Source organism: Pogoniulus pusillus, chromosome 5 (assembly GCF_015220805.1).
Source record: "Pogoniulus pusillus isolate bPogPus1 chromosome 5, bPogPus1.pri, whole genome shotgun sequence".
NCBI classification, from domain to species: domain Eukaryota; kingdom Metazoa; phylum Chordata; class Aves; order Piciformes; family Lybiidae; genus Pogoniulus; species Pogoniulus pusillus.
In genome coordinates this window covers 23,648,436-23,676,091 of record NC_087268.1, presented here as the reverse complement: position 1 = coordinate 23,676,091, position 27,656 = coordinate 23,648,436, and the positions used below count along the sequence as shown (strand labels likewise).

The 27,656-nt window shown below is 39.5% G+C and overlaps 1 protein-coding gene across 3 annotated transcripts in view; it reads left to right on the top strand.

The window, feature by feature from the left end:
- The window catches only part of GABRG3 (gamma-aminobutyric acid type A receptor subunit gamma3), a 356,600-nt gene that overhangs the window by 17,312 nt on the left and 311,632 nt on the right, over positions 1-27,656 (top strand). For all 3 annotated transcript variants that reach the window (XM_064143513.1, XM_064143514.1, XM_064143515.1), the window contains one exon: positions 4,396-4,463. In XM_064143513.1, coding sequence (XP_063999583.1) covers positions 4,396-4,463 — 68 coding nt within the window. The remainder of the gene's footprint in view (positions 1-4,395; positions 4,464-27,656) is intronic.

The window sequence follows — 27,656 nt, the reverse complement described above, 5'->3', positions numbered from 1 at the left end:
CAGTATAATTAAAAAAAAATTCTAAATGTTTTGATTTATGCAGGAATATAAATACTGTTTGGACAGACTTAAAACTGAGGAAGCTTTCTGTAGGAAGCAAAGTGGTTTCATACATGAAATAAGCATTAGTTCTGAATAGTGGCAATCTATCAAAAAATAAGATCTATTTTAAAAGGATAAGATAATTTATAGTACTAAAGTAAGCATAACAAAATGCCAGGAACTTATTGCGTGTGAGATGTGAAACTGCATAACAATCACTTTGTTTATTTCAGCAAAAGTCTCTTACAGTTCTCCTGATTTATCTGACACAGTTCTCACACACAGGATCAGCTTGCATATTTCTGAGAGTAAAATCTTCACAGATTTTAATGGCATACATTCACACTCAGGCACTGTTTATTTCAACAATGTAAATCTATGAAGCAGGGCTACACAAAAATGTGTAGTTGCCCTGTATGAGTATTTGTCATCAGGAAGTTATACTGTTTCTGTGTTTTGTTGTCCAGACATACCTGACCTAGCTTTACACTAAATGTGGGAGTGTTTACCTGGCTTATTAGGTGATCTTTGCAGGCAGCATTGAACTCATGACTCTGGTGGTAGATATCTTTTGAACTGTCTAAAATTTTTAGACAAATTTCACTTGTCTTTGCAATGACACAGTCAGGCTGACTGGAATATAAAACCCTTTGTCCTTCTCAAAGCCATGGCATTTCAGTCAGGTGGCAACTGTTAGTTCAATATTGGCCTCACCTTAGGTGTGTTTGCATATATTTTGATTGGCCTGATAAAGCCCCATCTCAGTGAAAAGCACCGTGTTTGAAGATGGAATGATTTGATAAGCAATGAGCTAAGCTCAGATAGCACTGTGTAGCAGCATAGAGCTGCAATTACTTTTATATGCTTACGTTGTCGTTTAGGGGAAGTCAACTACTATGTATTAAAGAATATTCCAAAGAACTTTGAGGAGGTTGGTACATTTATTAATGAATTCTAATTACTCTCCTGCTTGTGCTATACATATGGTTTTGCCAGTAAATTTTCTGACAGCTCTTTAGAACTATTTTTGACTGGTACTGGTGTCAAAACAATACTGGAGCCGAGTTATCCATTCGGTACTTTATTGCTAACTTTTGGTGAGGTATTTTTCAAGCAACAAAACTATGAAGACTTCGTGAGTGTAAGGGAAAAAGCTCCATCCAGTGCAGAGTCACAAAACAATTCAGGGAGGAAAACACCACTCTTACGATGAAAGGCTGAGGGAGCTGGGTCTCTAGCTTGGAGAACAGGAGACTGAGGAGTGACCTCATTCATATTTATAAATATGTAAAGGGTGAGTGTTGGGGGGGATGGAACCAGGTTCTTCTCAGTGATATCTAATGATAGGACAAGTGGCAGTGCATGCAAGTTGGAGCATAGGAGGTTACACTTGAACATAAAGAAAAAGCTTGATCACTGTGAGGGTGACAGAACACTGGAACAGGCTGCCCAAAGCAATTGTGGAGTCTTTTTCTCTGGAGATATTAAAAACCTGCCTGGATGCATCCCTGTGTGACATACTCTAGGTGATCCTGCTTTGGCATGGAGGTTGGTCTAGATGGTCTTTCAAGGTTCTTTCCAAACCCTAACATTCTGTAGTTCCGTGATTCAAATCAAGTGTTCACAAGTGCATGTAGGACACAGAAAAGCTGAGGAGGCCTTGAAATAATTTTTAATGTAACTGTTAGCATTTTTGCATGAAACTAAGTTTATTTTGAAGATTGGTAGAGGGTGAGTTCTTGCTAATAAAATACGATAATTTTAAGACTCGGTTATTTTCTTTTTCATAATGCAATTTGGGTGAAGTAATCTTAAAATCTTTGTATCATTATGGTTGTTATTTTGAATTAAAATCCTATGGTAACAAGTCTGAAATCTATGCCTGAAGGCTCTCCCAGCTTATATCTGTGTATATCCGTGAGAGATCGCATGCAACAGAACTGTACTCTACTATCTTTTTATTTTTAAACTTGATCACATATTTGCCATACAATCACATTACAATTGTGTTTTCTGCCTCTGTCTAGGAAAACAAACTGTAACTCAAAGGAAACATCAGTCTGTTTTTATTGTAGTACTCTAACAGCTTACCTGTACGCTTTATTTATCTTTTTTATTTTGAATTTCACTGTGAATGTCTCAAGCTAGATTTAATTTGATGTAAGAAGTGGCTGCTGCTTAGTTTTCTCCTGTTTCAAGATTAGACCTTTAGTATAAGACCAAATTCTCTTTAGCATTTAGAAGCAGTACTTATTTTTTGTTTGTTTGCTTTTTACCAGAAGATAATTTGGTCCAGCACATTAAGGAGAAATTACCATCTCATAATCTGTTTATACACTTAACTGCAATGATTAAACAAAAACGAATTCCAAGCACTGTGTTCTGGTCCTGAGCTTTATCTCTGATTCTGTGAAGATTCAACTGCATGAAATTTTTCATCACTAAATCTAGTCCTATTAATGTTCACCAGAACTTGTTAGTGTTGAACTTTCAGCTGGTTATGTGCATAAGCCCTAAAAAGGTCAAAACTCTCTATTCCATGTGTGCTATCTTGGTAAAAGAGTTAGCTGTAATTCTCTGCTATTACCAATTTCTATGTAATGACATTTATTACTTCATTTTGAGGCAAGTCTCATTACAAGAAGCTGCTAGACTCCTATTCAGTTATTAGCTGGGTACAATTAGAGTTACATTAATCAGTTGTGCTTGTTCATCTGAGTGTAGATTTTCTTTTGCTGTAGGGAAGATCAGAGTTAAGTTTACTTCAGATAATTTGGAACTTTGACCTTAAATAATCATGGATGTTCCGACCATATGGAGTGAAAGAAGTGTTTAGTACTTAATGAATGAGAGAGAATGGTTATCATCTTTAAGCACTGTTTATACCCACTTTCATGTCTGTTTTTGCAACATTAGATCTAGTCTTCCTAATGATGTGTATGTACCAAGGTCTTACATGACAAGCCAGCCTGTATATTTTTTCACAAACATCTAAATTTTCAGGTACTTTAGAATTCCTTGGCATCTCAGGATTTAGTCTGAAATGTGAGGAATGCAGGCAAAAGTATTCATAGTTACAAGTGAATTTTCCTATCTATCTTCAGTTTCGTTCTAGAGGCATCTTAAGCTTTAGACAAATTAACTGTTGTTACTTGTCTGAGGTAAGCTTCCCATGGAATGGTGGTATTTAACTATTCCTCACTTTGCTTGGTAGCTTCCCAAGGAAAGCTCTCTGAGGTTTAAGTAGCTGATGTACCTCATTCTGGGGGAGCTTGGGGATTACTGCAGAAATGTCCCAAGTTCAGCATAGTTAGCAGACTTCAGCACTTTGAAGATTTTTGAAGACCATGAAGAGAGGAGGGTGTCTCTGTTGGGAAAGGGAGAAGTGTAACAGAAACTGTTAGCCTGCTAGGGCCAAGTTTGTGTCAGTTCCAACAATGCAGATTAGAACAGGATTTCTACTTACTTAGTTTTGGGTCAGCTAAGCATGGAGACAGTGAAATACCAGTTTAGAGGTTAATACATACCCTGTGGCATCAAAAGGAGAGCAGCATATGAAAAAAAAACAAATCAACAAAACCAAACCTATGTGCCTTTCAGTGTAAGAGTGACATTTTTTTAGAGTTAGGCTATGTCACCAGTAAGCTATATGAATAACAAAAGCCATTACATGACACTAAGGATGCTGGAAGAGATAATTGCTAGGGGTGTCAGCTGAAAAAAAAGAGTAGAGAGCTTGTCCTGGTCTATTAAATTCTGGAAGTCTGAAAACAGGGAAGATCTTGTGAGAGACCTGCATTGACTAAACGAAATCTAATTAAAAAAACTGTGGATGAATGAGCGCAAAGTCAACATGGGCTGAAGAAAATGAGTGCAAATTGAAAGAACAGTTCCTTATGTGTTTAGCAAAATGGATTTCCTAATGATTTTGTTCCATGTTTGGATGATTTCAGGGCTGATGAGACGAGAAAATGCAGGAAGACATTTTGGTGTGTGGAACAAACATGCTAAAGGATTTGCGTGCTGAGGCAATAGGAAAAAGTGATACACTGTACTTTCATGTCAGTCACTGTAGGTTTCAACTTTCAGCCACTGTGCTTAGCACTGAAAGTTTCTTTAACGAATTGCTGATTAAATTAAAAGGCATCTCATGATGATAAAGTGATACAGGCTGTAATATATAGCAATCTTTGTTGGATAGGAGGAAAATAATCTTTTCTGGTAAATCCAAAACCCATATTTCTCAGGAGTTCTACCTGAAAAGTAGACTTCATAGTTATTGTGGAGAAAAATTTTATAGTGATTACTTATGTTTACTCCAAAATAATGGTAAATTATTTCTTTTCTCCACAGTAAAACCGACAGTTATTGACGTTGACATTTATGTCAACAGCATTGGTCCTGTATCATCAATAAATATGGTAAGTGACTGGCTAATGGCTTCAATACTTGCTTTTGAAAAGGATAACAAATACCACTGGGATAAGTTGTTTTGATTGCTGATTTAGTTCTGTTTTCAGCTATAGCTCAGTTTTTCAGATGACTCTTTTGTGTCTCTTCAAAAGAAGAGCAAACCTACAAGTAATATTGTGCTTTTTGTTGTCTGACACAAAATGCTGGTAGATCTTGAATGGTAGAATATCTATCTGAGGGAAAAATAAGTATGAATCAAATCTTTTGTCATGAAAATTCTTGAATCAATGTTTCGAGAGCCAGTTGAATATGCAGAGCTTCATAATATGGAGTTAACAAGAGTCATACATATACTATCTACTTATTTGAAACCCACTATCACTTTGATGGTTACTCTTATTTCACATTATCAACAATCATTATCAACAATCTTTAGCCTTAAAATGTAATTTTCAAGAAGTTGCTTATATCTGTACCACGTGTGTAAATGCTGGAGAAACTGAAGAATGTGTGTGATAGTGTGACAGTAGTGAACCTCACAAGACAACAATTAATCAGTTGTTTTGGTCTTCCTAGCTCTAAAACTTCCGTCAGTCTTGCAGTAACACATTCAGATAAATATGAAGGCAAGCTGAGTTTATATAGCTATGAAGATATAGATTACTCTGGCTGCTTGTGCAGCTTGAAGTTTTAATTCAGGACAGTATTTGTCTTTGTAAACTAGGCTGATTGTTATAAAACTTGGAAATGGAGGACTTGTTAATAGTTTGGTTAAAGGTCTTATGCTAACCTTTTCAAAGTGATTACTTTCTCTTGTTTACAATGACATTCAAAGGTTGCTGTGCACAATGGTCATACTAGAATCTATTAAATGCACTGCATGTATGGTTTGTGTTTTTGAAGCAAAAGCTCCTGAATTTGGAACATGGTTGTTCAGCCTAATTGTTTGGTTTTGTCTATGTATATGGGAAAATGTAAATTACTGTGTGTCCATTTAATGGGTGGCCAGAGACCCCTATGCTCCCTGGCAATGGGAAATCTGGCAAGTAGAGACATAGCAATAACTGGGAACAACTTGGCCACATATTCAAAGAGTGTGAAATGTATTGGTTATATTTCATGTGAAGCACTGAATGTCAAGCGGTGGAAATACTTGCTCCATTCTTCAACTAATAAATAGCTAATTATCTTGCCCTTCCTCAACTGCTTACTGAAAAGACTTGTTCAGGAAATGATTTATCAGAAGATTTATTCTGCTTAGAGTCCTCTGGCTTGCATCTGTTTATCTATCTATCTATCTATCTACTCTAGGACAGAGTATTCTATTCAAAAGCAGTGGTAACAATGGTGAGAATGCTTACTTTTCAAAGTATTTCTAGTCTTTTTTTTGCTCTTTTATGAATTAGCTTGTAAGTAGCATTTTGGGGTGCTGGAAATATATGTTGAACCATAATTAAGAAAGTGATCGAAACAACTTTAGGCAGGAAAGAGGAAAAATAATAAAAGGAACCAGTGGTTATTGGAAGTTTATGGTGGCACTGTCAAAACACTATAGTTTATCCCTTGATTTCAGGATATCTTACGGTACCAAGATAGAGAGATGTGCTAAGATAACAGCTTTAAAAATGTGTACTTTACCTCTTTGATAATGGATGAGATGGTGCAGAGATATTTCTTGGTTGCAGCTAAAAATACCCCTGTGTGTAATCTGTAAGGGCTGAATGATAAATAAAACAATGAAATATGAAATTTAGATATCTGAAGTGTTAAGGACTCAAGTCTGCTTACAGCTATATTTAAACTTATGAATAGAAATGGATCTTGTTTCAAAGCTGCTTGTAGCCTGTATATCCCACTGAAACTGAGTCAAAACTAATTATTGATACTAGAGATTTACATTAGGCACTCAAATGTAACAAAATTTTGCAGCAGCTCCATTTGTCCTCTTATATTTTGGAGTTTATTCAAACTTACATGAGAGAGCAGAAAGGAGGAGCTTGCAATCTCAATTTTACAGTGAAGATGGAAAGTCCTCTTTGTTGTATGTTAGCTTGTGTCTCCAGTGGTGGAACTGGTTAAGGAGATATTTTGCCCCCCCTTGTGTTATTCCAACTGCTTGACTAGAGTATGCAGTAGCTCTGTGATGCTCTACTGGGAAAAATGACATTTTTTTTTTTAATAAGAAAAACAACTATTGAAAAAATATTTAAATAAGCAGTTTTTCATGTAGCCTATGAGCTGATGGAGCATGAGTACACAAACAGCTGAATAGAAACAGTAGTTGAAACTTACTTGTAACAGAAGAAGGAAAGGACCATCTTCTGTCTGATTTCTGCCATATAACTGAATAAGGAGAACTGTACAGAATTTAGAACAGTATTCTGGAAGAAAAGAAAGATTATTCTTGCAAGACTCTACATATGCTATATTTCTCAGTGGGACAGGAAATTTTAGCTTTTCTCTCCTAAATCATTATTAAAAGCTGAGCTATTTTGTGAAGGCAGCTCAGCAAGGTGATTGTTGATTGAGCAGAAAGAAAGATGATTACATTGATTTCAATTTCTTCTATTTAAAGAGTGAGATCATCAACGTGTACAAGGAGGACTTTCCTGCTGTGTACTTCCAAACTTAGCCCATAGGTCTATCACTTCTTTCTTAATCTGTAGCACTTATGAGAGAAAATTATGTGGAGTTTCTGTAGAGATCAAACTATTCAGGTATATTTTCTTATAACTTTTCATCAGCACTTTTCATCCTGTGGGTGAAACCTAGAAAGTACAATAATTTTCTTTAATTATCTATTCAGTGGGTATTCATTTGAATGTTCGAGCCCATTTTGTAAAGCAAAGCTTTTCAGATGTCTATAACCTTGTTGTAATTATGAATAGACTTGAGTATGAATATTAATATCTCATTATTTCTTTAACAGTCAAGAAAAAGTTGCTGCCAGACACCTACCTATAGCAATGATAACCTCAGATGAATTGTATGTGAATACTTGTGGCCCTGAGGAAAAAGGAATCCTCTTAGACTGAGGCTAGAAATGCCACAAGAGGAAGAAATGTTAGGGATGCCTCCAAAAAGGTGTGCAGTCAAGGGAAGGATAATATTGTTTGAGACAAAGATGACATAATCCACAGAAATTTAGAACTGCCCTGCATTCCCTGCAGAGGGTTTATGCCACTTACTGTAAAGGCCTTACCAGTGGTTTATTTCCTAGTTGCTTTAAAAATACCTGTTTAGAACCTCTGGATTTCCAGAAGAACCCAGAGTGGTTGTGAGGTGGTGATGTAGATGCTCTTCTACTAGGGACTTCTCATTGTAATATCTTTATGATGACAATAGAAACTTCTTTTCTAGGTAGGCAGTGATGATTCTTCCTTTGTCTGTCGCATGAAAGATTTCTTTGGGGCACAGTGTGAAAAAAAAGCTAGCATTAAATAGTGAGAAATAGGAGTTGTGTAAGAATAAAGTAAAAGGCTGAATAAGGAAGTGAGTGATACTAGAAGGTAGTGTTGAGTGGCAGTAGCTTTGGAGAATAAAGTAATTTCAGCATTTTAAGCTATGGCATGATGTTATGAAATGATAAAAATAATTGATACTAGATGAGTATGATGAAATTTAAAACTCTTAGATATTTGAATGTTTGATGTCCATTCAAAATTTTCCTCTTAAGAAGCCTTCTATTGTACAAATATCTTTATGTCTGTCCTTTATAAAAAACTTGCTAGGGTGTGAGCTTGGACTAATTTAAAAGAAACATGAGTTGGTTGATTTAAAAGTGAATGACACATGGATGATCTGAGCCAAATTCAATCTTTCTGCATGTATACTATATCGCTTCATCTTGGTACATAAAAGAAGTTACAGGAATCTGCAACTTCCCATTTCATATTACATTAGGGATCCTGACTTGCAGGTGCAAAACATTCACATCCAACACAAGATTTTATATCAACATGTTCTGTATTTATAAGCTTTGTTATATTTGTCATCATAATGAGCATGCTTCAGGTTCTGTTAGGAATCTGAGCTTTTTAAATTTGAAAATTCACTTGTGACGTCATTTTGATTTCCCCCCATATTTTCTGTCATTAATGTATGATTTCCAGACTGCTCAGTTGTAATCTCTCAGTGTCTTTTTTTTTCTTTTTTTTTTTTTTTTTTTTTTTTTTGTTTGTTTGTTTGTTTTGGGTTTTTTTGAGAGAAATGTAAGAACTCTGGGATTATGTAGGCTATTAAATGTCAATAGCATCAGTCTGCGTGTGTGTGCACACGTATAGTCTTAACTGAGCAGCTACAGGAATCTAAGGCTGCAGCTCAAGTTGCTGGCGAAGGAAGAATTTGATACTTGCACAGTTTTAGTGAGTTAGATCTCATCTTTGTGAAGTATGTCAAAGAGATTTTTTGAGAAACCATACAATAAACTCTACTTACCTGTTGATAAAACTGTCAATTGGTTGTCTGCCGGATGTATGTGCATGTCTTTATTCTCAGGTAATCTGAAAAGGTAATTCTTACAGTGTTCTCTGTGTTTCAGCACTTCATTCTATTTTGTCTGCTCTCCAGGCCATGTCTCATGTCTTTATGAATGCTGTATTTCCCTTTTATTCAGTTAAGTGTTGTAGAATAAAAGCAGTCTTTACTCTTTTTTTGCCTATTATTGTACTGATAGACTTCTTTGAACTTGAGTTTTAAAGTGGCCACATGCTCATTTTGCTTCACCATTAGACATGATAGATATTTTAAAGAGAACTCTTGATGTAGAGACTTGTCTAAAATAATGTTCAGAGCTTATAATTAAGTCTGATTTCTTTTGTATGTTTCTAGTCTTCATGTCTGTTTACTTGATAGTCAAAGCTATTATTGGAGCATCTGCAGTTACAAAAACATAACCTGATGAATCGTTCCATAATAAAGCAAAGTTAATTTAAACCCACACTTAATCTGTTTTCCAATCCACTGTGTAGCCCTATATATTTCCTTTGTGGGCTTCTTCTCCAAAGTAATGCAAGACACTGTTTAAGCACAAGCTTGATATCCTGCTGTTCATTGTTATCTTGGAGTGTTTTTTCTAACTGTATCTCACTGTCTTAGCCAATCTATTGATAAAGCAAAAATCTGTATTATAAAATAAAATCTACATTTTAAAGCAGTAAAAAACAGGGAGGTGGTATCTGTTATTTTTGAGGGGTGAGTTTTCCAGATGAAAAGTTCAGAGCATCTCTAAAATAATAGAATCCCTCAGAATATTTGTGTATTTCCCTTCAAATTTAATAAGCTTCTGGTTTTGCTATGTGGCCTAGGAGAATCATAGAATCACAGAATCAACCAGGTTGGAAGAGACCTCCAAGATCATCCAGTCCAACCTATCACCCAGCCCTATCCAGTCAACTAGACCATGACACCAAGTGCCTCATCCAGTCTTTTCTTGAACACCTCCAGGGACGGTGCCTCCACCACCTCCCTGGGCAGCCCATTCCAATGCCAATCACTCTTTCTGGGAAGAACTTCCTCCTAACATCCAGCCTATACTTCCCCTGGCACAACTTGAGACTGTGTTCCCTTGTTCTATTGCTGGTTGCCTGGGAGAAGAGCCCTACCCCCACCTGGCTACAACCTCCCTTCAGGTAGTTGTAGACAGCAATGAGATCACCCCTGAGCCTCCTCTTCTCCAGGCTAAACAGGCCCAGCTCACTCAGCCTCTCCTCATAGGGTTTGCGTTCCAGGCCCTTCACCAGCTTTGTTGCCCTTCTCTGGACACATTCCAGCACCTCAACATCTCTCTTGAATTGAGTGGCCCAGAACTGGACACAGTACTCAAGGTGTGGCCTGACCAGTGTTGGGTACAGGGGAAGAATAGCCTCAGTTCACAAATTTGCAGATTTATTGAGTTGAAAGGACCCTCAAAGGTCATCTTGTTCAACCCCACAGCAGTGAACAGGGACATGTCCAACTAGATCAGACTGCCTAAGACCACAATTTTGATCTTCAGTGTCTCCAGGGGTGGGGCCTCAGCTAAATCCCTGGGCAATCTGTTCTAGAATTTTAACCACTCTCATTATAAAGGACTTCTTCCTTATGTCCAACCTAAATGTGCTCTGCTCCAGTTTAAAATTGGTGCCCCTTGTCCTATTGCTACAAGTCCTTCTAAATGGTCCTTCCCCAGCCTTCCTGTAGGACCCCTTCAGATATTGAAATGTAGTTATAATGTCTCCCTTGGAGCCTTCTCTTTGCCAGGCTGGACAGCCCCAAATTATTCAGCCTGACTTCACAGGAGAGGTGCTTCAGCCCTCAGATCAGCTTAGTGGCCCTCCTGTGGACTCGCTCCAGCAGGACTAAGTGCTGGGGAGTCCCATAGCTGGACACGGTACTTCAAATGAAGTCAAGTCTCATTAGAGTGAAGTGGCAGAATCACCTCTCTTGATCTGCTGGCCATGCTTCTTTTCATGCAACCCAGGATGCAGTTGGCCTTCTGGGCTGCAAGTGCACATTGCTGTCTCATGTCCAGCTTCTCATCCACCAGTACCCCAAGTCTTTTTCTGCAGGACCACTCTCAACGTCATCATCTCCCAGCCTGTACTGATATTGAGGATTGCCCAGACCTAGGTGTAGAACCCTGTGGTTTGACTTACTGAACCTCATGAGGTTCTCTTTAGCTCACTTCTCCAGCCTGTCCAGCTGCCCGTGGATGGTATCCAGCCCTTCAGTCTTATCAACAGTCAGCTTGGTATCATCAGCAAACTTGCTGAGGGTGCACTCATTCTCATTGTGTATATCACTGAATAAGATAATTTAGCAGCACTGGTCCCAGTCCAGACCTTTGAGGACACCGCTTGTCACATGTCTCCATCTAGACACTGAGTCATTGACCACTACCCTTTGTATGCAATCATCCAACCAATTCCTTATCCACTGACAGATCAGTAATTTCTAGGGTCCTCTTTTTTACCCTTTTTAAAAAGGGATGCAATGTTTCCCTTCTTTCAGTCTTCACAGGCCTCATCTGACTGTCAGGGCTTTTCAAACGTGGAGAGTGGCTTGGCAACTACATCAGCCAGCTCCTTCAAAATTCTGGCACGCATTTCATTAGGTCACATAGATGTATGTTCAGATGGTCCTGAACTTGATCTTCCCTTACAGTAGGAGAGTCTTTACCCTGCTGTTCCACACCTAGAGATTCATTGACCTAGGAGGAGGATAGAGCAAAATTGCCAGTGAAAACTGAAGCAAATCAGTTATTGATTACCTCAGCCTTCTCCTTGTCTGTTGACACCAGCTCTCCATTCTCACTCAGAGGGGGTACGGTTTCTTTAACCTTACTTCAATGGTTGATAGCTCCTACAGCATCCCTTTTTATTATTATTTGTGTCCCTTGCCAGGTTCAGCTCCAGTTGTGCCTTGGCCTTCCTGATCATATTCCTACACAACTGAGCAGTGTTCCTATAGTCCTCCCAGGTTACCTGTCCCTGCTTCCACTGGCTGTGCAATTCTCCCTTGCTCTTTATTTTGACTAGGTGTCTATTCAGTCATGCCAGTCTCTTCCCTTCCTTGTCTGATTTCTTACACACGAGGGTTGAGAGCACTTGTGCTCTAAGGAAAATGTTCATAACTTTTCTTAAAGAAAGTTCTGCCAGATGTGCTCTTCTCCACTGTCCCTAAGGATTGTTTCCATGGTGTCCTACAAAGTCCTTAAGGAGATGGAAGTTTGCCTTCCTAAAATTTAGTCTTGGTTATATTCCTTGCCTGGCCCATATTGCTTAGTACTTCAAACTGCATCAGTGCATGATCACTGAAGCCCAGGCCAACCCCTTTCTTGACATCACTGATGAATTCACTTGCATTCATCATCATCAGGTCCAGCATTGCATTTCCTTGGGTAGGGCTGTCTGTTATCTGGCTCAAGAAGTTATCATTGAGGCACTGCAGGAGTCTTCTTGATTGCCTACAGCTGCACTGCTTTTACAGTAGATGTCAGAATAGTTTAAGTTCACCAGCAGGACAAGAGCCTGCAAGCGTGAAGCCTCCTGTAGCTGAAGTAAGAAGGCTTCACCAGTGGGCTCTCCTTGATCAGGTGGCCTGTAGTAGGCACTAACCACAAGGTTGCTTATGTTTGCTTTTGTCTCTAATTCTTATCAATAAGCTTTTGACCTGTTCATGGCTATACTTCAGGGACAGCTCCTCACACTTTATCAATTTCCTGACATAAAGGGTGGTGCCTCCACCTCTCCTTCCTCACCTGTCCCTTCTGAACAGCCTGTAGCCATCAACAGCCACACTCCTGTAGTAGGATTCATCCCACCGAGTATCAGTGATGGTTATCAGGTCATAGTTTTCTAGTTACACAGTAACTTCAGACTCCTCCTGTTCTTTGCCCATGCCACCTGTCTTCGTGTAGAGGCATTTCAGATGTATCACTTTCTTAGCAGAGCTCCCCTCGATTGCCTTGATGTGTCTCATGCAAGTTTCCTTGCTGGCTTCTACTGCCTCGGGAACACCCAGCTCACCTCTGCTGGATTTTGTCTGCTCTGCAGTGTTTCCAGCACATGTCTGGTCAACAGAGTCCATGCTAGGACCATTTCCCTCTAAATATGAGTTGACTCTGTGTTTATCCTGGTTTCCTCCCCCTTTCTCTTCATGTTTAATTTAAAACCTTATCAATGAGGTCTGCTAGTTCCTGGCAAAGGTGCTCTTACACTGTCGAGAAAGGTGACTCCCATCTGAGCCCAGCATGCCTGGTGCTGGGTACGCTAACACATTGTGAAAGAACCCAAAATTGTGATGTTGGATTAAATTATAGTTTGAGTAGGTCTGTTCATTTTCAAAGAATATGATACTAATCATACACTTAAACTTTTTGCTAGATGATGATTGAGTTACTATTCCTGCCTCTACAATATATTTATGTACTGTCATTAAGTTTGGATCAGTCATGATGAAAAAGGTATGAATTATAGAAAACTTTAAGGCTGCATGGATTTTTGCTGATAAATCAAAATCAGCTTACATACAGACTCATTTCTTTGCTTCAAGCTTTGACAGTCAGTGCCTCGCCATGAAAATATTTCTGGGAGGTAGTAGTAATATGCTGAAATTTAAGTCTATTTATGACCTTTTTCTCCACTGAATTTGTGAGAGGATGATATCATCTCGGAAGTGAAACAGAGTGGAAAAAAGGGGGCTGAGGGAAAGAAATGAGCATGGACTGATTTGTTTCACATACCACCTTGGCAGCTTCTACTTTTGATGTGATCTAGAGCCCCACTTTGTGTAACTATGTTAGGACCTAGCTGATAGACACTTGAATAGACACTTGGTTAAAGGCCCAGGCAGCCCTTATCTGAGGTGCAATGGGATGAGCTAGTGTAATGTTCATTTTTCTGTGATGAAGCATGTGTAGCAGTAAAATATTTACTGCTATAATCTACTACATTGACAGGAAATCCAGTTTACATCTTGGAGAAATGAGAATTTCTCTCACAAATCTATGGCAATGAACTAATCTGTCTGCTGGTCTGTAATCTCATAGTTCAATCAAATTATCAGGTATGGGTAACTCAGCCTTAGTGTTGTCTCAAAAGGTGCATAACTAATGAGCAATTTACTTTCAGTAATATAGGAGAATAAAATGTCTGCTCAACAATGAGCATTGACAAAAGACCTGAAGAACAGCTGGACTGAATGCTTTTGCCATAGCTGAGCGGTGTTACAGTATCTAACAGGTATCTCATCTCTGAGCAATTGAATTGGCCTTCTTACAAAGGATGGAAAGAAACTCCTTTCCAGCCTGATCCCAGTTCTTAAACTTGGTTTCTCCCACTTCAATAAGCTGTTTCTTGGGCCTGCACACCCTAGGTTTTAGACTAAGCGTATGCACTGTTAATGATTCCTTTAGAAAGTAGTAGTTACCCTTCTTGTCTATCCAGTGCTATGTAGATTCACTTTCTTTATTGCCAACATTTGGGAAAGTTAATTTAAAAAAGCTAAATTGCTTCAAAGGATATTGAATTACTTTAGGATAAATTGAGGGTCTCTTTGTCTAAATCAACTTAGTTTTTGAGTGCATTTATCAACCTGCCTCTTAAAGTCATTCTTAGAAACAGTAGCTCATAGACTCAAGGGATTGTGGAGCTTTGACTGATAGTTCATATTTGGTGAAGTGTCAGCTAACTCTGACAAAGAAGTCACTGCTGTCTGCTTACACACATTCTGTATATCAGGCTCTGATAGTTCTGTGCTTCCAAATGCCTTTTCATGTGGATTATTTCTCCAAGGAATATTTACTGCAGTGTGTGCAGTATCTTTTTCTTCGTTACCTGGAATGCCTGTAGATTGAGAGTGAATTACAAGGCAATCAAAATTGTTAACTGTAGAAAAGTATGGCCTTATTCTTTCAATTTATAGAGATGATTATCTTGTAACAAAACATGTTTTTGTCTAGTAATGTCAGTTACTTTAATTTTACTGCTTTTAGTAATTGAGGAGTTGAGATCATCAAGCTGTTTGTCTGTATTCCCTGCTGCAAATGTAAATGAAAAATTTCCTCCTGTATTCCTTATCTGCCTCAGTCTTGGTCTCTATTTCTCTGGATAAAATTATTGTCACTTGATGACATACTCACTAAACATCTGGCTATCTTTAAGGCAAAGCAGTTTCAATTTTCCCAAATTGGACTTCATGCATTATGCAAACATTACTTTATTAGACACTGAGATAAGCCATCAAGCTATATTGTTTGGTCAGAATAATGTAGGCTTAGCTTTCCTTTCAACTCTGGTTTGAAATCAGACTAGCAGTTTTGGATAAATTCAGTTCATGAAATTATTTTTGCTTGTGATTCAATTAGAGCATACACAGAGTCAATGTAGCCAATGGTGTCGTGTCTGTTCATGACTTACGATGATACCTATGAAGCAGCATAAACAATAAAGGGCTAAATTAGTCTCTCTACAAGTAAATATAACTGTGCCAGGCATAAATCTGAGCCATGTTCACCGAAATTCTTCCACACTGAGAGGGTAACAATATCCAAGGTAACCTCAAGTTCCCTTTAATAGTAGAACATATAGAACCTCACTGCATTCTGTATTTTCTTTTAATTTGCACAATTGTGGAGAGTGCAAAGTGGAACACCAGTAAATTCAGGAATTTCTTCTATGCTGGATGGAGCCAAATAAACAGGTGATGTGTACAATAGTGGAGGATTTGCCTGGTGCCTAAAGTTATGACCTGAATCCCCTGGGAGTTCCACCTGACTTATATGTTTGACTACATCAGTACAAATGGAAATGTGCCCATCTGTGCTAGTCCATAGGCTGCTGCTTTCATATGTCTCTTTTTTTCCTTTAATTGTTTCCAGATTAAAAGGTTAGCTATTAAGAGAGGTTTTTTTACATAACACTATAATATATGATATCATTATTTTGTATTAAACACCACAGACAAAGAAAGAAACAACAGACTGCAAGATTGTATGATTCTGCTTACCTGAAAGTTACTGATTTTGTCTTCATTATTTTTTCCTGCAGTGTCTTCTCTAACTCTCTGGAGTCTGAAACTGTATTTATGTAAATACTGATGAGCATTTCTATGCCATCTGGATGGTAATGTAAGAATAGTATAAGAAAAGGAAAGTGAAACAAACATAAGGAGCCTAGGAGAACACCTTAAAAAGATAAAAGTAGACCCATATTTTGGGACCTGCCCAACTGGACCAACACGCAAAGCTTTTGATAAATCATGGCACAGCTACACTAGACAGCTGCAAAGAGGCAGATTAAAAGAATCATTTGGGAGCTGCCTTTGGGTTTCCAAAAGTCTGGCTAAGATGATATTATGTACCTGAAAATTATGTAACCTGAAAGGAGGTTGTAGTGAGGTGGGGGTCAGTCTCTTTTCCAGGATGAGAGGAAATGGTTTGACATTGTGACAGGGAGGTTTACATTGGATGTTAGTAAAAAAAATATTTCTGAAAGAGTGGTCAGGCATTGGAATAGGTTGCTCAGGGAGATGGTGGACCTCCATACCTGGAAATGTTCAAGAAACATGTGGACATGGCATTCAGGACATGGTTGAGTGGGGGTGCCAGGTCAATGGTCGGATTTGATGATCTTAGAGGTCTTTTCCAAACGAAACAATTCTATGATTCTGTGATCCCATGTCATTGTTCTAGCTAATGGGAACAATGAAAGCTGATGCAGTGACTGGTTACCTTGTGCTTCTTTGATTTAAAGCAGATTTATGCATGAAATTTTTGCTTGAGTTCTATGATGATGATTTCTTTTGAAATACCTCACCAGAAAAGCCATCAGATACAGTATGGGGTAAAAATGTTTCACTTATAAAGCTGACAGTGCTTACAGAATCATCAACTGAGTACAGCTGTTGGGAATGTCCAACTGTTTGGGAATTCCCAAATTTGGATTATTTACCTGGTGTGCAGAAAACTGATCAACACACAGAGCTGAGATATTTGTTTTATTACAGCTCTGTGCCGAAAAGGGTGCTAAGGTGATAGTCCACAAAACTAGCCCACCCCAGGAATCACAGAGGATCAATATAAAGAGGTAACTGAGGAAGAATCACAGCACAATACCTGATTGATTACCTGTGATTTCATTACAAAAGTCATTACAGAAGTACCTGTACTGGCAGCTGTATTGTTAGTCTGAGTTAGAAGGGACCCTTGCAGGTCATCTAGTTCAATTTCCCTGCAATAAACAGTAATATCTTAGATTAGAGCAGGTTGCTTGGAGCCCCATCCAACCTCACCTAGTGTGTTTCCAGGCGATGTTAATCCCAACAGTCACAGTGTTACCTGGTCAAGAAGTTAATAACTTGATGAGGACCACAACCAGCTTTAGTTTAAATATTTGGGCTTAAGTTTAGATACAATTCTCAAAACAAAAATGGAAACATGTGAAGGCCAAGATTTTGTGATGATGCTGCTGCAGCATTGAGGTCAAAGGTCTCCAAACTCCATTATTTCCTGGACATCATTGTGCAAGCAAAACTGTATCAACAGACTGAAAGGGTAAGCTTGTTTAGTGGGAAAAATATAAACATCAATTCACTTCTTACATGGAAGAAACCTCCATACTTTCCTTAGTCATGCTCCTGGAAGTCTTTTATTTATTTATCTAGTTTTAATTATTCTTGCTTTATTAATTTTTCTTTCTTACTTGTATATCTTAGTCTGTGCATGTATAAACTCTTCCTAGCCTGGAGTTACAAGGGTATTTATAAATGCTTTGAACAACATGACAAATAAATGAGTAGTCAAAGCCTTAATGAAATAAAAATGAGAGACATGCGAGAAATTGCTCAGTTTCTAAACAGATAACCTGATTTATTCTGAGCATAACATGGAAACCAAAATCAGAACTGTGTGTGAAAGTACTTATCTTACATTATTTTAGTGTCTATTTGAACTTTACAAGGCTTAGCCTCCATTTTCATGCAGAATCTGAAGCCCTTCCATTGACTGGATACCAGCTGTTTTAACTGTTTTCCAGGTCGAGAATCAGGACAAGGTTAGTTTTACTTAGAAAATGGTACATTATTTTAGCCTTACCTAGTAATTTGTTATCTAATTGAATGTCTGTATTGTATTTTTCTTTATAAATACTGATTTTCAGCTGAGTATTTTAAAGATTTGGAGAAAACATTTCAACAGGAGATACCCATCACAAAACTTCTATTTGCCAGAAGCATTTCAGACAGTGGTTTGACTATTTCTGAAAAAAAAAGTAGAAGGTTTTTTTTAACATTCAAAAATGAGTAAGCCTACGTCTTTCCTCAAACATTACTACCTCATGCTAGTTATAAAATTACATTAAGTTTGAAGGCTTTGGGGAGGAGGAAGGAGAGAGAGAAAATGGTGCATTTCCTGTATGTCAGAGATGCCTTCTGTTATCAGTGTGAAAATCTGCCTCCAAGGCTGTTTGCACATGCTCTGCAGAGAAAAACTATTTTAGCAGCTTAAATCTGAGATTCCACCTGTACTGCATATGTTTCATTGTGAGTGTAAGCCAGATTTCCTGGAGAGTTTACATTTGAGCTACTGCAGCTGATGTGAAGGAACAGTATTATGTACTTCTAGTGAGTGCTCCTATGTACTGCACCTCAGCAACACAGAAGAGGGAATTAACTGATTGCAATGGACAAGGGGCTAGGGGTAGTGAAGGGTGCATGAAATAGTGCATGAATAGTGACTGCATGAAACAGATATGAGAACTGACTGAGACATGGGTATGATGAAGAGCATGAAAGACTGAGGAATGGATGAGTGTAATGAATGAGTGTCCTGAAGATTTGGAGTATAGAGAAATCAGGACTGGACATAAAATGAGAAATCAGAGTGAAAAGACAGATAAGAAAACCTGTTAATAGAGCTCTTATGCTCCTCCAATATTTAAGAGGGAATTCAAGGTCCTGCTTATATTCCTTTTCATACCTATGTTCAAGTTTGGATAAAAGCCTTTTGTTTGATGTATTCATATTACCTGTGGGGATAGCTATCAACTATGAACTAGTATCCATCTGTTTGGCCTTATCTCAGTAGCTAACTGAGTCATTCTGGAGGTGGAGTGAGGACACAGGGAGGACCAGTGTATAGCTGGGAAGGTGGGCACACAATCTAGGTTTAGACCTGGATATACTTAATCCAGAAGAACTGCACAGCTGCAGCCTCAGATTCTCTGCAATTCTTAACATTAAATGTTTGTGAAGCACGGTGGCCAACTCTCATGGACCTTGAAGGGGATTGCAAGAAATGGTTTATAGTTATTGAGATCTAAGATGGTCTTTTGTCTCAAACAGAGCTCACTATGATGATGAAATTATGATAAGGTGACATGTAATAGGTTATTTTGTGTGTAATAAGCTAGAAAAGTATTCACTAAACATATTTAAAGACTTTCTCAAGTTGAAAAGTCAAACTTATGGTTGTTTTTTAATTATTATTCGTTTGTTCTCAAGCATGATAATACACTCATTCATTTCCTGATAATCTACCATGTTTCTGCAGCATAGTTCCTCCTTCAGCATTCACCAAGTTTCTCTGGTCTGAGACCCTTTGCTTGTTAAAGAAGATTTATCTTTATTGCAGTTGCAGCACCATTGGGTGTTTGTAGCAAGACAGTGCTGCTCCAATAGAGCCAAAGACAGTTTGATAGAACGTGGGACATTTATAGTGAACTTCTTGAAATGGCTATTAGTTGGATGTTCCCTACTTGATGTTATGTGGTCTCCTACGGAGAAGTGAAATAGATGCTGAGTTAATGAAAGTTGAATGTAAATCCTGTGGCATTAAATATTGCCTATTAGAAAATAGCTAGAGAAAGTACCCCATAAGCCCTTGTTTCCAGCACCAAAAAATTCTGTGAACTTTTGACATAGTCTTAGAGGCAGAGGTTGTGATGAGACTTTGCTGAAGCTCATTTTCTGAGAAAACACCCAGGAAGGCGAGTGTGTGTTATCACAGTTCACGTAAGTTCCTCGACATATGTTTTTTGGCACATATTAAAAATAAGTGAATGGAGAGGACCTTGATGACATTCTGAACTTTCCTTACATTGCTCTCTTTGCTATATCCTTGAGTGCCTGTTTTCTTACTATGAATTTGCATCAGCTACAAAATTTATGGGCTGTTATAGGAGAACTAGAAAGCAGGGGGTTTCTCTTAGTGTTACTTTCATACACAGCTGTCTTGTCTTTTTTTTTTGCCCTCTACTTCTTTCTGCAGTGAGGCATGATTTAAGTAAACTTTAAAATCCTCTTACTATTTAAAAAAGTTGTTTTATTTCTTTAGTAGCTCAGTCCTGGATTTCTGTGATAGCAGATTTGAGGCTGCGATTTGTTTTTCTTCAGATCACCAGAAATGATAGACCCATAGCTTAAAGGCAAGACCTGAAATACAGTTTGAAATACTTCTTTTCAGCTTGTTCTCTCAACAGATTCTCAGCAAATCAGTGCTTGTTTTTCAGAAAGCCTCTGAAGTAAAGATGATGATGTTGTTTTTATTTTCTCTAGAGGACAATTGTGTTGTAGAACTAGTGTCTCCTTGACTTATCATTCCTTTGCCTTGCTTCACTTTGCCTTACCTCTTTTCTTTTCTTTTTTTTTTTTTTTTCTTGGGTAGTTTCTCCATGCTTACTATTAGCCATAGCATCTCAAACTGTTACGTGTAAACAATTAGCTATTTCCTCATCTGTGGTGGAAAAAGTATGAATTTCCAAGATTAGACCATCACTGTCTTGCTTATCAGGGAAATGATATAATTTGATTAAATTCCCATATCTTTACATGTTATGCTAACCATGCCATAAACGTTAACTGCTAAAAGCAGGAAGAGGGATCTGACCTGAAGGGACATTGTAGCCAGGTGGGGGGTGGCCTCTTCTCCCAGGCAACCAGCAATAGAACAAGGGGACACAGCCTCAAGTTGTGCCGGGTTAGGTATAGGCTGGATATTAGGAGGAAGTTCTTCCCAGAGAGAGTGATTGGCATTGGAATGGGCTGCCCAGGGAGGTGTTGAAGGCACCATCCCTGGAGGTCTTCAAGAAAAGCCTGGATGAGGCACTTAGTGCCATGGTCTAGTTGATTGGATAGGGCTGGGTGCTAGGTTGGACTGGCTGATCTTGGAGGTCTCTTCCAACCTGGGTGATTCTATGATTCTATGCTTCTGTGATTGCTCATGAACCTCTCTGCTTTTGCTCTTAATAAAGAAAACGGGAATATTTCCTGGAGTTCTCAGGTAGGTTTGAATCTTGAATGTGTTTGATTTTTTTTCTGATGTGCTTTAACTGTGCAGGCCAGTGGCTTGAGTCCAGTTTTTAATGGACCAGGTGCATAGCAACGTGGTCCTTTCTGCCTCTATTATGCTATAATTCTGTTAGGCTAACAGACTCCAAAAGCCCTGCTGAGAGGATTTGTTACTTTGCCTGTGGATGTTGGAAGGAACTGACAGAATCGCTGTGTACCTGCAGCCTTCCATCTCTTGCGTTGTAACGAGCAGTTTTGTGATGCTGATTATTCCCTCTATAGTCTCTGGCCATACATTTTTTTCAGTCCTTTTCTTCAGTAATGTAAAACTGGTGGGAACATTGAGGCTGTTTTTATGTCAGGTACTCAAGACATGGTACTATCTTTTTTTACATATTTCAGCTAGGGAGGCACCACTGCTGACCGAGAGAAATCTGAGAGCAAGAGGTGTTGGTTGTTGTCCTAGATGTATTACAAGTAATGCCTTATGATGGAGGGAATAAGAGATGTTCCTAGAAAAGACAGTATTGCCATTGCTGTGGCATTGCTACATACGTCTTCAGACCTAAAGGATTTTTGTGCACCTCGAATGCTCTGATAGCCTCAGCTGGCTTTGTGACCAGAAGAGGCTTTCTATGTCACACTCTTATAAAAATTATAAAGCTGTAGTTACTTATAATTCACAGTAGCTGTCCTGGCACTTGCTTTACAGATATCAGAATCCTATGTTTGTATACCGATTTGCTAGGTTTTTGTTGTTAACGAACACTGATTTGAAAATGCCTGTACTTTTTGCAGTCCTTGCTACACTGAAAATACAATCCTTAGAATCATAGAATCATAGAATCAACCAGGTTGGAAGAGACCTCCAAGATCAGCCTGTCCAACCTAGCACCCAGCCCTATCCAGGCAACTAGACCATGGCACTAAGTGCCTCATCCAGGCTTTTCTTGAACACCTCCAGGGATGGTGCCTCCACCACCTCCCTGGGCAGCCCATTCCAATGCCAAATCACTCTCTCTGTGAAGAACTTCCCCCTAACATCCAGCCTATACCTACCCCGGCACAACTTGAGACTATGTCCCCTTGTTCTATTGCTGGTTGCCTGGGAGAAGAGGCCACCCCCCACCTGGCTACAATGTCCCTTCAGGTAGTTGTAGACAGTAATAAGATCACCGCTGAGCCTTCTCTTCTCCAGGCTAAACAACCCCAGCTCCCTCAGCCTCTCCTCATAGGATTTGTGTTCCAGGCCCCTCACCAGCTTTGTTGCCCTTCTCTGGACACATTCCAGCACCTCAACATCTCTCTTGAATTGAGGGGCCCAGAACTGGACACAGTACTCCAGGTGTGGCCTGACCAGTGCTGAGTACAGGGGCAGAATAACCTCCCTTGTCCTACTGGCCACACTGTTCCTGATGCAGGCCAGGATGCCATTGGCTCTCTTGGCCACCAGAGAACAAGTCAACTCTTCTATGGGCAAAGAATAATTTGGAATCTGAGAGGAAGCATAAAATATGTAATGGCAGAAACCAAAGCTAAAGGGGGAAACCAAAGTTAAAGGGGGAAAGAAATCCATTGAAGAAATCTGGGACAGCTGGGTTGTAGACGAGACAAATGGACAGAATTGCATAAAAGCCTAAAGCCATGCTAGAAGACACTGTTTCTTTATGCTGGACAGTAAAAAACAAAGTTTCCTCCATATCATGGTCCTTTAGCAAGCCATTTAGGCTGTCATTTTTGTGCATTCTTCTTTAGTCTTCTTCACAGAATCACTGAAAACATCCCGTTGGAAGAGACCTCAAAGATTGTCCAGTCCAACCTTCAACCCAGTTTAGGGTCAATCCTAAATCATGTGCGTAAGGGCCAGATCCTCAGCTCCCTCAGACACTCCTCACAGGCCATGTGCTCAGGCTCTTCACCAGCCTTTCTGCCCTTCTCTGGACATGCTCCAGAACCTCAATGTCCTTCCTGTGGTGAGGGGCCCAGAACTGAACACAGTACTCAAAGTGTGGCCTTACCAGTGCTCAGTACAGGGCAATGATCACCTCCCTGTTCCTGCTGTCCACTGTGTTTCCAATGCAAGCCAGGATGCCACTGGCTTTCTTGGTCACCTGAGCACACTTCTGAGTCATGTCAACCAGTCCACTGTCAACCAGTACTCCCAGGTCTCTCTCAGAGTCGCAGCTTTCCAACCACACATCCCCACGTCTGTAGATTACCATGCAGTTCTTGTGGCCCAGGTGGAGGACCTGGCACTTGACCTTGTTAAACTTCATACAGCTAGCATTGGCCCATCAGTCTAACCTGTCCAGAACCTGCTGCAAAGCCTCTCTACCCTCCAGCAGATTGACACTGCCACCCAGCTTGCTGTCATCTGCAAATTTACTGAGAGTGCACTCCAGATCATTAATAAAGATTTTAAAGAGGACAGGCCCCAGCACTGAACCCTGGGAGACACCACTAGTATCTGGGTGCCAGCCACATTTAAATCCATTCTCCATCCCTCTTTGGGCCCAGCCATGCAGACAGTTTTTGATCCAATGCAGAGTGCAGTTATCCAAGCCTTATGTCATGAGTTTCTGAAGGAGAATGCTGTGGGAGACAGTGTCAAAGGCTGTACTAACATCCAAGTAGACAATGTCCACAGCACTTCCCTCATTGACTAGGTGGGTCACCTTGTTGTAGAAGCAGATCAGATTTTTCCGACAGGAGCTACCTTTCATAAACCTATGCTGGTAGGGCCTGATTGTCTGTTTGTCTTGTAAGTGCTGTATGATGGCACTCAGGGTGACCTACTTGATCACCTTTCCTGGCACTGAGGTCAGACTGACAGGCCTGTAGTTCCCAGATCATCCTTCCAGCCCATCTTGTAAATGGGCGTCACGTTTGCCAGCCTACAGTGAACTCGGGCCTCCCCAGTTAGCTAGGACTGTTAATGGTGAGTGGCTTGGTGAGCATATCTGCCAGCTTCTAAGTACTCTTGGGTGGATCCCATCCAGTCCCATAGACTTGTGCACATCTAAGTGGTACAATAGGTCTTACACCTAAACAGTTGTTTTTTCACTTCTGTGGATTAACTGACCAGACAAGATCTGGAAAGGATGGAGAGCTGGGTGAAGACAAACCTCACATTAATAAGGACAAGTGCAGAGCCCTGCATCTTGGGAGGAATAATACCAGGCATGAGTATAGACTAGAGGTTGTCCTGCTGGAAAGCAGCTCCCTGGAGAAAGACCTTGGGATCTTAGTTGGCAGCAAGTTATCCATGGGGCAGCAAGGGGCCAATGGCATTCTGGGGTGCATCAAGAAAATTGTGTTCAGCAGGTCTAGGGAGGTTCTTCTACCACTCTCTGCAGCCCTGATGAGACCACACCTGGAATGCTGTGTCCAGTTTTGGGCTCCCCATTTGAAGAGAGACAGGGATCCACTAAAGTGACTCCAGCAGAGGGCTTATGAGGATGGTTGTGGGACTTTAAGATTGCTCCTATGAAGAGAAACTAAGAGAATTTTGGCTATTTAGTCTTGAGAAGAGAAGGCTGAGAGGGAGTCTTACCGACAGCTATAAATATCTGAGGGATGAGCGCCAAGATAAAGGTGATGTTCTCTTTTTGGTGGTGACCTGTGATAGGACAGGGAACAATGGGTGCAAGCTGGAACACAGGAGCTTCCACCTCAGCATGAGGAGAAACTCCTTTATGTTGAGGGGACAGAGCACATGGACAGCCTGCTCAGAGAGATTGTGGAGTCTTCTCTGGAAACTTTGAAAATCCACCTGGATATGTTCCACTGTGGTCTGCCCTAGGTGGTCTTGCCTTGGCATGAGGGTTGGACTTGATCTCTAGAGGTCCCTTGCAACCCCCAACATTCTGTGATTCTGTTATTTTACAGTTAGCACCTCCTTCTTCTGCTGGGCTAGTGAAGAAACACACTATGCACAGTGTAGAATGTAGAATGGCTTTTCTTTATATTTTTTTTTTTTGTTACAGGAGAGTGGGAAATCTAGGATTCCAGATGTGGTGTACTGGATACATTAAATTTGCAGAGGAAGGGGTGATCTGTATCCACAGAAGAGGTGGGGAGAAGCTGAAGGGAGAATTAGACACTTTCTGAGTTTTAGTCCATCCAGTCTATCATCCGCAGAGGGTGGAAATAAAACGCACACACCTGGCTATCCCTTTTGTCTCTCTTAAAGGTGACTGCTGCAAGCTCCTGGCATTACATGGCTAAATGTGAATATGGTTATATTTAACAAAAGAAAACTGCATAATCAGAATACCACGTGGAAAGAGTATATGAGAGAGCCACTGGAAGTTATTGCTCATGGCCTATCGCAAAGGAAAGGTTCTGCGTTGTGTTTCTCTGCTTTCTTTCCCCATCAATGGAATTTCTTTTTACTCCATTTCTTTCTTAATTTCTTACTCTCTTTTCTCTTGAAAAGTTCACTTTTCCTTTTCTTTCCTTCCCCTGTAGCTTATCCTTTTAACTTGCACCACTTCACACCTCCATAGCGGTGATTTCTCCATTCCAGCAGAACTGTTGCACAGTTGGCTACTCTTCCATAACTCATTGCATGTAAGATTTTGTGCTGTCTTTCTGCCCTGGTTCTGTCATGCTTGCCAGTTCCGTACTATACGGAACATTTTTAACGGTGTATACAGCTGAGCTGTAGCGGATTTTACCCTTTGTATAATTGCTCTCTAATAAATGTGATTAATATTAAATGCCTACTATTAGCCTAATATACAGTCTGTACTGAAATTAAAAAATGTAAGGAATACTTGTACAAATGTCAGCTCTTACGATTCTAATATTTTAGGATTGCAAATGTCACTGTATGCTACGTAATAGTGTTTGCATGTGTGAAGTACCTTGTAATCACTGAAGGGTGAATCTTGAAATTTTCCAAAGTTCACACAAGTTAATCCATCCAAAGTTTAAATGTTTTTACAAACTCCTGATGTTTTTCCAGTGTGAAAACGAAGTGGAAGTCAAGTTGTATAAGGATTAACTAAGAAAGTGGTGCAGCAATCAAACTGAAAATTCAGACTCCAAGGAATCTAGGCAGTAAAGTATAGCTTAAGGTTTGTGACTGAAGAGTCTCAGCAGCTTGGACATCCTTATATGGTCATGGAACAATACTGGCAGCAGGGGCCTCTCATTCATTATACATGCAGTTATAAAAATGGCCTGTGAAAGGGATCGGGGCAGGATGGGAGGAATGATGATTTTGATTAATCAGTGAGCTAGCTGAAAAAGACTGTGATGAAATTCATGTTTCCCATATTTATCTGCTCAATTTCTTTCTTAAACAGAAATCTGTAAGTCATGGTTACATGAACAGGGAACAGTCTTTTCCTCAGGTAATACTTTTTGGGTTTTAATCTCAGGCTTTTCAAGTGATAGACCAAGTATAGAAAGCATTGAAAAATCGTGGTTAAAGCAAACTATACATCTAAATATTACTTTAGGTTTGAACAGTAAGAATTTTGACAATCAGCTTCTCTTCAGTCAGAAGGAGGAACCTGACATGAGTCAGCAGAAGTGGACGCCTGAGTGGTATTCCAGTGTTGTAGCATACAGCTTGTTTCTATTGCAGGGTCAGAATTAATACCTTGCTTGTTGTTGTTTGGCACAGTGCCCTTTGCATTGGACATGTGATTCAAACAGTGCTTGAATGCATGTTTCTACGTGTCCTTGGTGTGAATGAAATTGGTGCTTTTGGTCCTGCATTGAACAGGAGTGCATGCTGAATATAGGCTTACTTTAGATGGCAACAAGTGGTAGTTAAGTTTGAATACTTGTTATTAAATAAATTGTTGGTATTGTTTTCTTTTTAATTAACCATAACAAAAGATTCTGTAGATATTTATAAGAAATAAAAAAAAAAAAAAAAAGGAAAAATCATTCTGCATTTGTATTTAGAATCATGGAATAATTGAGGTTGGAAGGGACTTCTGGAAACCTAGTCATCTGATTACCTGTAAGTTCAGTTGTCTAGTCAAACCCTCCACTAAAATCAGACTCAGTTATATTACACATTCTGTGATTCTGTGATTAGGTTGTTCAAAGCCTCAGCCACTGCACTTTTGAACATCTGCAAGAATGGAGATTCCAGAGCCTGTTTGACAGTGTGTTTGACCATTACTATGGTTTAAGAAAATAGAATGTATATTTAACTAGAAATTTCTGTGTTCTGTATTGTGTCTATCCTGTTAGGATACCTGAGGAGCGCTGAACAAATCCCATTCTCTTAATATTTCTTCATGTGTCATGTTTTCTGGTCTCCAGATGATCCTGATGGTCCCCTGCTGGACATGCTCCAGTATGTCAGTATCTTGTACTGAGGAGCCCCATTATGGCACAATACTCCAGATGTGGTCTTTCAAGTACTAAACATAGTGAAACAATAATTTCCTTCAACCCATTGGCTATATTTT